We start from the raw sequence: 13,282 nt of genomic DNA on the forward strand, positions 1-13,282 counted from the left end.
TCATGATCTCACAGGGTTCAAGCCCTACATCGGGCTCTGTGCTGACAGCTGGGAGCCTGGAGCCTGCTTCAGATTCTGTGTCTCCCTCTCTCTCTCTGCCCCTCCCCTACTCACCTTCTGTCTCTCTCTGTCTCTCTCTCAAAAATAAACAAACAAGGGGCGCCTGGGTGGCTCAGTCGGCTAAGCGTCCGACTTCGGCTCAGGTCATGATCTCGCGGTCCGTGAGTTTGAGCCCCGTGTTGGGCTCTGTGCTGACAGCTCAGAGCCTGGAGCCTGTTTCAGATTCTGTGTCTCCCTCCCTCCCCCCCCCCCCTCTGCCCCTCCCCTACTAATGCTCTGTCTCTCTCTGTCTCAAAAATAAATGGTAAAAAAAAATTTTTAAATAAATAAATAAAATAAACAAACATTAAGAAAAAAAGCTATTCTTCAAAAGAACTGCCAGGGACAGCTTGGCCTGTAGGTTTCCTCAACCTCTGGGGCATATCTGCCAGTCAATTCAACCCAGCCAGCCCTTAATGAGAAGGAAGCCAATACAAGGGGCACTGGTGAGGAGATCTCCCCTGGGGCACAGCAGAGAGCATCACCCCTTCCGAGAGGGGAGGTGGTCAGGTGGTTACCCACCATCTACTCTCGGTCACTGGTTGAGGGTCCCTGGGGCAGTGGCTTTCCTTCCAGTGCTGGCGCACAAAAGGCTCTCAGGTTCACAGGGGGAAGACACAAGGAGAGATGCACCAGGAATGACCAGTGAAGGAATAAAATCAGCTACACTGTATTTTCGAGTAACTCTGAAAATTTTGAAAATGATGTCATTCATAAAGACCTTAAGTCACTTACGTGGCTAGCTATGTCTTAGGCTGAGTTCCCCAGAAGTAGCCCAGATCCTTCTACCTTCTTTTAGAACAACCCATCCCTGTGTTCAGCAAGGGCCATTCTGCTGTTCCCTGGGAAACTCTAACAGAATGACCTAGCCCATGTGCCTCAATGGCTGTGTGACCAGTTCTGCTCCTGGATCACACTGGGTCCTGGGAAATTTGGGGGTTTGCTTCCTCTCCAGGAAAGAGGACTCAGAGGCTCTTTGCCCTTAGATTCAGAACCATCCATTCGTTTTATATGGTCATTTTCCCTGTCCTTCCCCTAAACCTGGTAGGGGTGGGGAAGCAAAGACAGAGACCCTTCTCCAGGACCCGCCAGCATAAACACTCTTTCTACATTCCCTCTAACTCTCCACTGAGCCCACAGAATGTGTATCTAGGAAAGGAGGAAGTTTCTCTTATGTTATCTTTTCCCAAATCTCTTTTCTATACTGGACTAGGACTTCTGAAACTCAACATCCAAACACTGAATCCTTTTTTCTGTTTTGTCATTCCTTCCAAGGCACAGTAATTAGTAAACAGGCAGGGAAAACACACATAAGTAAACTTACAAAAATGCTACATCATTGTCACAGGATGAATCGTGTCCTCCAAAATTCCTATGTTGAAGTCGTAACCCCTCTTATCTCAAAATGGGACTTGGGATTTGGAGATGGGTTCTTTAAAAAGGTCATCGAGGGGCGCCTGGGTGGCGCAGTCGGTTAAGCGTCTGACTTCAGCCAGGTCACGATCTCGCAGTCTGTGAGTTCGAGCCCCGCGTCAGGCTCTGGGCTGATGGCTCCGAGCCTGGAGCCTGCTTCCGATTCTGTGTCTCCCTCTCTCTCTGCCCCTCCCCCGTTCATGCTCTGTCTCTCTCTGTCCCAAAAATAAATAAAAAACGTTGAAAAAAAAAATAAATAAATAAATAAAAAGGTCATCGACTTACAATGAGGTCACTGGCATAGGCCCTAATCCAATATGACTAGTGTCCTCGTAAGAAGAGGAAATGTGGACACACACAAAGAGGAAAAACCATGGGAAGACACAGGGAGAACACAGCCATCTACAAGCCAACAAGAGAGGCCTGGAACAGATCCTTCCCTTAAGGCCCTAGAAGAAATCAACCCTGCCAGCACCTTGATCTTGAACTTCTAGCCTCCAGATCTGGGAAGAAATAAATTTCTGTTGTTTAAGCCACCTAGTCTACAGCATTTTGTTATGGCAGCCCAAAGACAACCACTGCACTCACACAGCTTGTGTGTGAGGCACTGAGAGCCCAAGACAAAGTCCCAAAGTCTCTGCAGAGTCTGAGAAGAGAAGCTACCTAGATACTTCACAGATAGCATGAGGAGAACCCAAAGCAAACCAGAGTCCATGAGGAGAATCTTACAGTGAAGAAAACCACAGAAGAATACAAGGTATAGTTGACAGACATAAAGGAAGGGCAAGATATTGTTTGGATTCCATCACAAGGAGGGGGCAGTGACACACAGAGACAGAGGACATTAGTTAGGTGTTCCAGAGTCAGTTAGGTGACCTGGTAGAGAGGGAAAATGAGAAGAGCTCTAAAAACAGTAGAAAGCAAGAATCAAGAGATTATTCAAGGAGTTGGTATGGAAATTACAAAAACTATAGAGGTTTTAGCTTTAAAATCAGTAAATCAGGGCACCCGGGTGGCTCAGTCAGTTAAGCATCTGACTTCAGCTCAGGTCAGGATCTTGCAGTTGGTAAGTTCAAGATCTGGCTCACTGCTGTCAGCCTGTCAGCACAGAGCCCACTTCAGATCCTCTGTCTCCCTCTCTCTGCCCCTACTCCACTTGTGCTCTCCCAAAAATAAATATTAAAAAAAAAAAAGACACATGATGAATGAAAAGAACAGACACTTTTAAAAGGACAAATAAAAACTCTAGGTATATGTGTAAATAACACATCAGTGACCAGAGCAATAAATGTCCTGTGGACGTTTGACTGTAGAAGCTACTAGGTAAAACGGTCAAGAAAGACCACACAGAAATAGAGAAAGTAAAGCAAAGAGAACTAAGAAAATAAGGAAAAGTCTATTATTCAACAGAAGTGGAGAGGTTCACGGTCCAACTTCCTTATAGATCTATGCCTTATATTCATCTGAAAAAATGTTATCCCAGGAGTGCCTGGCAAGCTCAGTAGGTAGAACATTGGACTCTTGATCTCAGGGTCGTGAGTTCAAGCCCCACGATGGACATGAAGCATACTCAAAAAAAAAAGAAAAAGAAAAAAAAATGTCTTGAGATGTTATCCTAAATGTATGAGTAATAAGGGAATTTGAAACAAGAACCAAAAATATTATTCATAATACACACAAATTAAATATTCACTGTGCAAACTCCAAGGCAAAAAAAAAAAAAAAATTAGTGCTACTTATATCTGATCATAAGCAAAACTAGACCCAATTTCTAAGCAAAACAAAATTACCACATTCAATAAAATATCAAAATTTATCCAAAAGTTACCCCCCTTGATGTATTTTTTAAATTCTACTTATTTTATAAGACATCCACGTCATGAATGAATTTCAAAAGAGCATCTATGCTCCAAAAACCAGTGATCAGCAAACCATGACCTCAGCCTGCATTGCAAATAATTTCGCCTCCACAATGATTCGTGTATTTATTGTCCCTTGCTGCTTTCCCACTACCGATGGCAGAAAACGAGGCACTGTGACAGAGACCATATGGCCCACAAAGCCTAAATTATTTACTATCTGGCCCTTTTTCGGCAAGTTTGCCAACATCTAATTAACGAATTGTTTTCTGACATTAAATTCTTGAAATTTTTTGAAATAAAATGTTGGGAAAACTCAAGTTTTTAGTAACAGTCTTATAACGAAAATGCACTTAGTATTATCTTTCACTCAAGTAAAGCTCATAATAAACAGCAAAAAAAAAAAAAAAAATGCCGTAAGTGAAATAACAATAAGATAATACTCACAATCTTTCAAGGAGACTTAACCCAGAAAATGAGCCATTCTTCAGCTCAGATATTTTATTGTTACTCAGAATCCTAAAAATGACAGGGAAAAAACAAAAGACAAAAAAACGTAAGTTGTGGAATATACATACACCAATAACATCAAAATAATTTAGTTCCCTATGTTTAAACCTATGAGAAATTCTAGAAAGTCATTTATTACCCAAATAATCTTTGAGATGCCTGAAAAAAAACAGGACCTTCTTTCTCTCTGAGAAACTACCTAAAATAACTTGCGCACACGTCTTGTTGCCTCTTAAATTGTTCCCATCATTTTAAAGTAAAAAGGGAGAGAAGTGAACACAAAATAGCTCTAAAGTTCAATATGAGAAGAACAGCACATACGTTTATATAATTAAACCAATTTATGTAAGTTGAAGGCTTATTTAAAAACTAGAAACTTAATAGAAAAACGTGTAACGCTCTATAAAATACTGATCTTACAAAGAAATAAAGCAACCTCTAGATATTATTTCAACGCTGAATATTATTTGTAATTTAACGGTATGCAAATGTACTGCGCCTCTGTGTGTGAAAATAAGCTTTCTGCACATCCTCACGTACAGAGGGCACAGGTACCTGTATCACAGTATTCTATGTCATGTATCAGGTACAACGTTCATAAAAATACAACCTAAAAACAAGAACTTATTGCAAGAAGTCAGTCAAGCCACCCCCACAGTGGCTTGCCCAAGACAGTAGGACTTGCCCAAGAAGGCACTTGTGTGTACACGATCTTGCTTCCTCTCCAGGCATTGTAACTGTGCACCGTTGGCAGCTAAAATACCAATAAATATTTTCCATAAAGTGAAAATGCTAAAGCTACTTGATTTGGAGGAATGGGGACATCAAATAATAAAGTGAGAAAACCAAGGTAGAGACGAATTAGTTAGGTTAATGGCCCAAAGTTACACCAGCAAATGCCAGAATCAGATCACAAACCCAGAAAATCTCTACTCTACACCCCACATTCAACACACACCAACATAGGTCAAGAAACTCACTCTTGGCCTCATGCACAAGAAAGTTCTCCATCACACACTTCACGTCATGCACATCACACACATGCCGCACTTCAGGGACATTCTTCACAATGGGCACAAGGTTGAGCAGTGGCCCCTCCCTCCTGGAAAGAGCAACACAGCAATTCTGTGTACATACAAATAACAGAATGCCTCTGGGTCATACGATTTCAGGCATTCATTTTTATTTTATCTACTTTTATTATTCTAAATGAAGAATTTTTTTTTTTTTTTTTAGGCAGGCTTCCCCTGCATGGAGCCCAGCGTGGAGACCAACGCAGGGCTTGAACTCATGACCCTGAGATCAAGACCTGAGCTGAGATTAAGAGTTGGACGCTTAACCCACTAAGCCACACAGGTACCCCTAAAAGAAGCAGCTCTGAGTATTTGTCTTAAAACAAACAAAAATAGCCATTTGACATCTGAATTTCTTTTGATGTAAGTGGAATTAAAAAAAAAAAAAAAAGCCCTGTTCATGTAGATTCATATTTCAGAGCCTTTTTTGGGAATGATTATTAGGAGCTTCTCAAGTCAAGGATACCCATGTTTAAAACTCAGCTCTACTGCTTTCAAGTTACACTGATCTTGGGTAAGTCAGTCCACATCTCACACATAAAACGGGAAGAATAATATCTACTCATCAACACCAGAAGGAAATCAGAAAATGCACGACACACTCAACGAGCATTCATCAAATTTCAGATTCTGTTCCCTGCGTCTAAGTCGCACATCCTCCTTCATTTTTTTGTTTCTGGTTGTTTTTTTTTTTTTAAAGAGAGAGTGCAAGCTGGGGAGACAGGTGGGGGAGAGAAGACAGAGGGAGAGGGAGAGGGAGAGGGAGAGGGAGAGGGAGAGGGGGAGGGGGAGGGGGAGAGGGAGAGGGGGAGAGGGGGAGAGGGGGAGAGAGAGAGAGAGAGAGAGAGAGAGAGAGAGAGAGAGAGAGAGAATCTTAAGCAGGCTCTATGCTCAGCGTGGAGCCCAACACGGAGCTCGATCCCACGATCCTGGGATCATGACCTGAGCTGAAATCAAGAATCGGACGTTCAGCTGACTGCACCCCCCAGGCAGCCCCTTCCACCATCGTTCCAATATTTCTTGCAATCCAAGTGTATTACCACGTAACCTCTTGCTTCTCAAAGCTGTTCCTAAAGCAAAGAAAGGCATCAACCATCGGGACCAAGAAAACATGGTGGTCAAATAAACTGCCATTAAAATACAATACCATTTTCTCCAATCAAAATTGCAAGTGAGGTGGTTGGCTCGAGCAAAAGCAAACTAAGTCTTGCCCACCTTTGGCCACAAAGGTCACTGAAACCAGCTTTCTCAAGCAGCCTGGTGGTGCACCTTGCTCTCCAAAACATCACTCCTAAACATGTCACCAAATCTGACAAGAAGGATATCCATCCAGCGACCTCATGTCAACATTATGTAAGAGGAAGAGTTAAATGATGGCACATCCAAACAAAATTTCATGCATCCATGAAAAAAGAATTCTTTCAAAGGAAACTTGATAAAAAGGAAAATGCTTACACTCAGTTCAGAAGCAAACACCAAAAGTGATATCGCTGACTGAAAAGAATCTATACAGAGATCAAAAAGAAGAAAAAAAAAGACTGGGAAGAAACACATCCTAATGGATCACTACCTTAGTGATGAGCCTTCTATTAGTTTCTCTCTTATTCCCTATAATTGTAGTTTTTTTGAAACATCTAGCAGACTCCTCTTATTTTTTAAATATTTTTTTCTCCTGATGATAAACATAAGAATCTTCGTAAGCAGGTATAACTTGAAATTGCGTTAATTTTGCATAGAATTATATCTTAGAAATAAAAACCGAAGGAATACTTGAAGCTTTGAGATTAAAGACTCATGCTTATTTATTTATATTCAAGAAATGTTTACGTAGTGAGAGTTTGCAACTTAGCAGGCACTATAAATAGGCACTGGGGCGCGCCTGGGTGGCTCAGTCGGTTAAGCATCCGACTTCAGCTCAGGTCACGATCTCGAGGTCCGTGAGTCCGTGAGTTCAAGCCCCGCGTCGGGTTCTGGGCTGATGGCTCAGAGCCTGGAGCCTGCTTCGTATTCTGTGTCTCCCTCTCTCTGCCCCTCCCCCATTCATGCTCTGTCTCTCTCTGTCTCAAAAATAAATAAACGTTAAAAAAAAAATTTTTTTAAATAAATAAATAAATAGGCACTAAAAGTAGAGCAATGAACAATGTGCAGAGATCCAGAGCCCGGAGTTTTAACAGAGACCTCACCAGCAATAAATAATTTAGTTCACTTCTCTAGTTAGACTTCAATTTCATCACCTTTAAGATGGAAAAAAATTCAGGGGCGCCTGGGTGGCTCGGTCGGTTAAGCGTCCGACTTCGGCTCAGGTCATGATCTCACGGTCCGGGAGTTCGAGCCCCGCGTCAGGCTCTGTGCTGACAGCTCAGAGCCCGGAGCCTGTTTCAGATTCTGTGTCTCCCTCTCTCTCTGCCCCTCCCCTGTTCATGCTCTGTCTCTCTCTGTCTCAAAAATAAATAAACGTTAAAAAAAAAAAAAAATTAAAAAAAAAAAAAGATGGAAAAAAATTCGGACCGGAGTGACCACCCAGATCCTTTTCTAGCCCCTTTTAAATTTCTGTATCCATGTTTCAATGAGCAAAACTGACGAACTTTACAGTGACTGAGAATTTATAACCGATAAACCAAAAGTTAAAGAAATAAAGGAAAATGACACAATCTAACAGGTAACAGGCTTGGTGACATCAGTACCCTGTGTCTGAGTGAAGAATGAAACCCAAATATGGAAGTAGCTTGTGAAAAACATCCAGGGCTCTGGCTGAATTACATTCACTGCAATCCAGTATTGCTTCAGCGAAAGGACTGTCATTTTGCTCAGTCATAAAGGCTTTTAGTACAATAAATGATAGATTTTATTGAGAAGAGTAAAAAGGAAGACATTTTATCACACTTAAAAAGTTATAACTGCAACCTTAAAAATACAGTTTACAACCTCATGTTAATATATTCAGTCTATACATAACTTGATGTGTTTAAGGATTTTGTGTAAGAAAACAGGATCAGTGTGAATAAATTTACTCTGCAGACAGTTTTTATACTCAATTTTGAGACTGGGGACTGTGAAGTTAGCAAAGGCATAATATCATGTATCATTATAAACCTAAAACCCATTCTAATCAATATTTTTGCTGACATCTCTGAAACTTCAAACTTTCCAGGAGGTAACTAAATAAAAAGTATAAAACTTGACCAAGGTTATAAAGCTTATGTATACCCATTTCTGTTCTATACTAACGATATTATAACACTACCATATCTACAGACAATGCTTAGGAGCGCTATTCTGGGCTCATGCCTCTTGAATTTAAACACTGCAGGAAGCCTTGGATGCCCGTTATCACTGAACACAGTAGCAAGTTAGTTCAATATACCATTTATGCTGAAACATGAAAAAAGGAGTAAGACTTAACGTAGACATGTTTTAAAAAAAAAAATCAAAAGTTTATCGAGTAGAAAAAAATAAAAATTAAGTATTACACGTTCTCAGCCACTTGCTATTCCAAGTCCCAGAATGGAACGCTATGCTATTCATAGCACCCGCACCCTGTATGGCAGAAGGCACAGAATAATTTTCCTTCTGAGAAGAACTGAAAATATATTTCAAGAGCTTTAAATATTCAGATCAAACGTCAGGAATCGAATTCTTGAAGTCAACACTGGAGGGAAAAAAAATCAGAAAAACCATCAAATGGAGTTCTTGTAGTGGGATGAACAGTGGCTCTCCAAAAGATATGTCCACCCAAAACCTAGGAACGTGACCTTAAAAAGAAAAGGATGTTTGCAGATGTAATGAAGTTCAAAGTTTTGAGATGAGATCATCCTTAATTAGTTTGGGTCCTAAATCCAATGACAAGTATCCTTAGAAAAGAAAGGGAGGGGTGCCTGGGTGGCTCAGTCGGTTAAGCGTCCAACTTCAGCTCAGGTCATGATGTCACAGCTCATGGTTCAAGCCCCGTGTGGGGCTCTGTCCCGGCAGCTCAGAGCCCAGAGCCTGTTTTGGATTCTGTGTCTCCCTCTCTCTCTGTGCCCTTCTCCTACTCATGCTCTCTCTCTTTCTCTCTCAAAAATAAATAAACATTAAAAAAAAAAAAGGGAGAAGACTAAGAGAATGTCATAGTTAAAACAAAGGCAGTCTCATAAAGACAAAAAAAAGGGGGGAGGAGGGCAGACAGATTTACAAGTCATAATAACTAAAGATTTTAAAGAACTAAGAAAAGGAGTAAACAGGGCTACATTTTTAAAACGTTGGTACTTTTAAAATCATAAGCAAAGTTAAAAGATATACAACACTTGGGACTACCATCAAAAACAAAGGACTAATTCCTCAAACATATAAAGAGCACTTAAAAAAAAAAAAAAAATCCCCAATAGAAAAACTAGCAAAGGCCATAAAAAGACAGTTCAAGGAAAATAAATACAAATGGATCATAATCATATGAAGGGATATACAACCACAATCATGACAGAAATGCAAATTAAAACTAAAACAAGATACCATAATTCACTTAATGAGCAAAAACAAAAATGTGACAACACACTTTATATTCAGAGGGAAACAGCCACTCAAATTTGGTATCAATCAATACAATCACACTATGGAAGGCAAAAGTTCAAATGCATATACAGTATTTGATCCATTAATTCCACTTCTGGAAATTTACCTTAAAGACATACTTGTAGTTGTGCAATATACATTTCATGTTATATGTTAAATTATGCAATTGCATATTTATAGAACAAAAGTATTCATTGCACTATATTCATAAAACTTAACGACTGGATATTTAGGTTCGTTCCAGTAATACAGGATTGGTTAGTTATCCACAAAATGGAATACCACGCAGAGGAGGGAGAGAGAGAGCTTTTCAGGTATTCATACAGAAAGAGCAAAGACATACAGAGGGCCAAAGGTATGCATTTTAAATATGTGTACTAATATTTTCCATCCCTTGACATTTCTGATCTGCTCAAGCAATACAAACTGGTAATACAAACTGATTCTGCAATTAGATTTATTATGTAGAGTAATACTTGTTATTGCTACATCTTTATCAAATACAAGAAAAACAGACAATATGGCTAGGCTAAGCTTCTGAGTCACTAACCTCAATCGGCCGATGTCCTAAAAATTTAGGAGCACCTGCAAAAAGCTAAAATCAGAAATGCTAACTCCTCAAAAGTGAATTTTAGTGCTTTGCTTCATTTATCCCACTAATGAAATCCGGTTACTCCTACGTTCTTCAAAGTTCTAGTCCACAGGGTGGCCAAATCCAACCCACCACCTGTTTGGACAGCCGGTAGGCTCCAAGAATGGATTTTATATATTTTTAATGATTGAAAGAAAATCAAAAGAATGGTATTGTTGCGACACATGAAAATGCTATGGAACATAAATTCCAATCTTTTCAAAATTTTATCGGAACACAACCAGGCCCATTTGTTCACATGTCGTCTGCGGCAGCTTTCATGCCAGGACGGCACAGGTGAGTGGTGTCGACAGAGACTGTGGCGGCCAGGCAAGCCTAAAATATTTACTATCTGGTCCTTTACAGAAAAAGAGAAAGTCTGTCAACCCCCGTTTTAGCACAGTCTGTCCCAGTTTATCCTTTGGTTTCCCAGCAAATGAAACATCGTGTGCTCGTTTCGAAATTCATTCTTCCCAGCAAGTAAGAATAAGAATCTCCTAGACTGCAAAACTCATCAATCTGAGTCCCCTTTACATTGAAATCACACCTAAGTCGGCATGCCAGAGGCGCTGTGCACATTTTGTCCAAAGTATCATTAGTCTGTTCGCCAATGTGTCCTCCGAACCCTGCGCACTGGTTCATTCAATTCTGCAGAAAACATTCCGCGTGGTAGGCTTCACAGCTCCGGTGCGTGAAAAAACGTTTTGCGCGCAACACTGCCGCATCACCTGGTTTTAATGAGCAGCTCTCATGCCGGGAGGCTGCCGTTCAGGTATCTGTGTGTTTACCGTGTCTGCCATGACCGGGTGAAACCCGCACAGGGACCTTCTCGAATCTGACCATCACCGCGTCCCCACAGGAAACAGACCAGAACGCCGAACGTGTGAGTCAGACCACTGTGCGGTGAGACTTCGCGAAAACCCTACGATATCGGCATTATTTTCTCCAAAGCTAAAATCTACAAGTTAGGCGACTGGTCCAGGTTCCGATTCAAACCAAGTGGCAGAGTTAACATTACAACAACTCCTGGTACGCGGCAAGGGGCTCTGCTGGCTGTGGAGACGCACTCCTCAGACCATCCTCTAAGAGAGACCCTGCACAGGAGGCCAGTGAGCAGAGAGACTCCAGCTAACGCTGTGCAGAGGACCTGCCTCAGTTCTAAGCAGAGGCCGCCACTTTGTAGGCAATGCCAGCCAAGGACAAAGCACAGCGGGGCCCAGAGGGCTCTGCATTCCCGACCAGCACAGACTCGCCAGTGGGCAATCTCTACACCAGGGCGGGCCCAGACTTCCGTACAACTGCACCGTCGTCTACCCAGTCATCCTCCCTTTCCCCTCTCCCTTCACAGAGACTACACCTGCATCCCAGTCTGAAGGATCCCCGGGCCCACTTCTGCTTCTTTTCCCTTCATGTACTGTATTTCCATCGGTAAAAATCTTCTACTTCTAACCCCGTCTAAGCACTTGGCATGTGCTTCCCAGAGGACCCAACTGGCAAGATGCCCAGAATATCTGTTCAATAAATGAATAAAATAAAAATATGGTTGGGTTTAAGGATCGGCAAAGATCCTTCTTAAGGAATTCACCCGCACCTACAATGTACCAGCTTCCAGTGTTACAGATGAGGAGTAAAAACCTCAATGCTGTTCTCATTACTTCTTCTCTCTGAGGCTTATGTAATTTAGGGGGCAGAAGGGAATCCAAAATTCTACCGGAATACATCTCGCTTTCTTCTTTTAATATTGCAATAGAAGTGTCCTAAGATACTGTTTTCCACATTTTCACCCTTCTAAAGTTAGGACCATCTTCAAATTGGTATCAAAAGAAATTTCCAGCTGCTAGGAAAAGAAATTAAGAATTTATCAGTAGCTGTCATTGCTGGCATACACACAAACTGGGGTTGAATTTTAAGTCTGGATCCTTAATCGCGGCTTAATGTTTACACATTAAGGTTTCACTATGATACAGCACTGAAAAAAAAGCTGTGTAATAGACAATTGCATATTATACAGCAGTCAGAGTAATTAAAGGCAGCAGAAATGCTAAACCTCTCAGAATTTAACATTTAGGAGAGGTTGGTGGGATTCATTCAGGTGTCATGGAGAACTATCACTCAAGCAGCCGACAGATCTCATAAGCTGCCAGCTCATTTATAAGGGAAGCAGTTAAACTTCCAGAGATACATGATTAAACTAAAATTGGGCAGGGGGAGCTTTTTAAATTAACCAAGTAAAAAGTACAAACGAAAACTGATCTTCACAGATACCCAAATTATATTATCAAGACTAAAGATGAAAAAAAGTCAAAATCACCCATATAAAAAGATAGGTGGGTTATGATATAGGCACCATACTGTCAAATGGTCAGATTTAAAATACATTTATCACACACAGAAAAAGCAACTGATGAAGGGGTAAAATGTTATTAATAGCAAAAGCTCCAGGTCAACCTGGGTCACCTCCTGCCTCTGCATTTGAAAATCATAAGCAAAACTAACCTCATTCCCCAAAACTGACATGAGGTAACCACTAACCAATTCCTTTACATTTAAGAAAATTCTATTACTATAACCAATCACTGTAAAGAACACTCACTGCCCTCATGCGATATAAGCCACCGTGGAGCCTCATTCCATGTTTCGGTTTGAGTGCTCATGGTTGGCAAAGAGCCTTTTGGCGTGTGCATGGTAAAGTTCTACTGATTACCACTTTGGTGATTCACTGGGTTTTTGTTTCTTATCAACTTTTGACACAGGTCATTAGAAGGAGACTTCTGGATTGCTCCCTTGTTCTCTCTGGCCACTGGGTCCTCTGGAGTGGTCATGGTTTCCCTTTTTCTTGCCATGGCCCACTTCATAGTTGTGCTCAGCTCAAACCCCTCACTGTTCTTGGGGCAGCTGGAACTTGTGGGTGGCGGGAGGGCTCAGCAGTGGTCTCTTACAGGCTGGTGACAGAGGCACCAGCGAACCTCACCTGAACAGTCAAATGTCAGACCCCCACGTCCAAAAAACTGAATTAACAGATTTATATGGTTGGGGAAGACAAAATTTATTTGACCTCTGAATTTAGGAAGTAGGTAACTTGCCAGGAGATTTACAGAGTCAGTGTCTCCTAAGAGACAGGCATGATTTTCGGAGAAGAGGGTAAGGGC

The 13,282-nt window shown here is 41.3% G+C and overlaps 1 protein-coding gene across 1 annotated transcript in view; it reads right to left on the bottom strand.

Moving 5' to 3' along the window:
- ADGRA3 (adhesion G protein-coupled receptor A3) overlaps nucleotides 1–13,282 on the bottom strand; it is a 134,326-nt gene that overhangs the window by 93,173 nt on the left and 27,871 nt on the right. Inside the window, exon 4 of the mRNA XM_049630007.1 lies at nucleotides 3,819–3,890. Coding sequence (XP_049485964.1) covers nucleotides 3,819–3,890 — 72 coding nt within the window. The remainder of the gene's footprint in view (nucleotides 1–3,818; nucleotides 3,891–13,282) is intronic.

Source organism: Panthera uncia, chromosome B1 (assembly GCF_023721935.1).
Source record: "Panthera uncia isolate 11264 chromosome B1, Puncia_PCG_1.0, whole genome shotgun sequence".
Taxonomy (NCBI): Eukaryota; Metazoa; Chordata; class Mammalia; order Carnivora; family Felidae; genus Panthera; species Panthera uncia.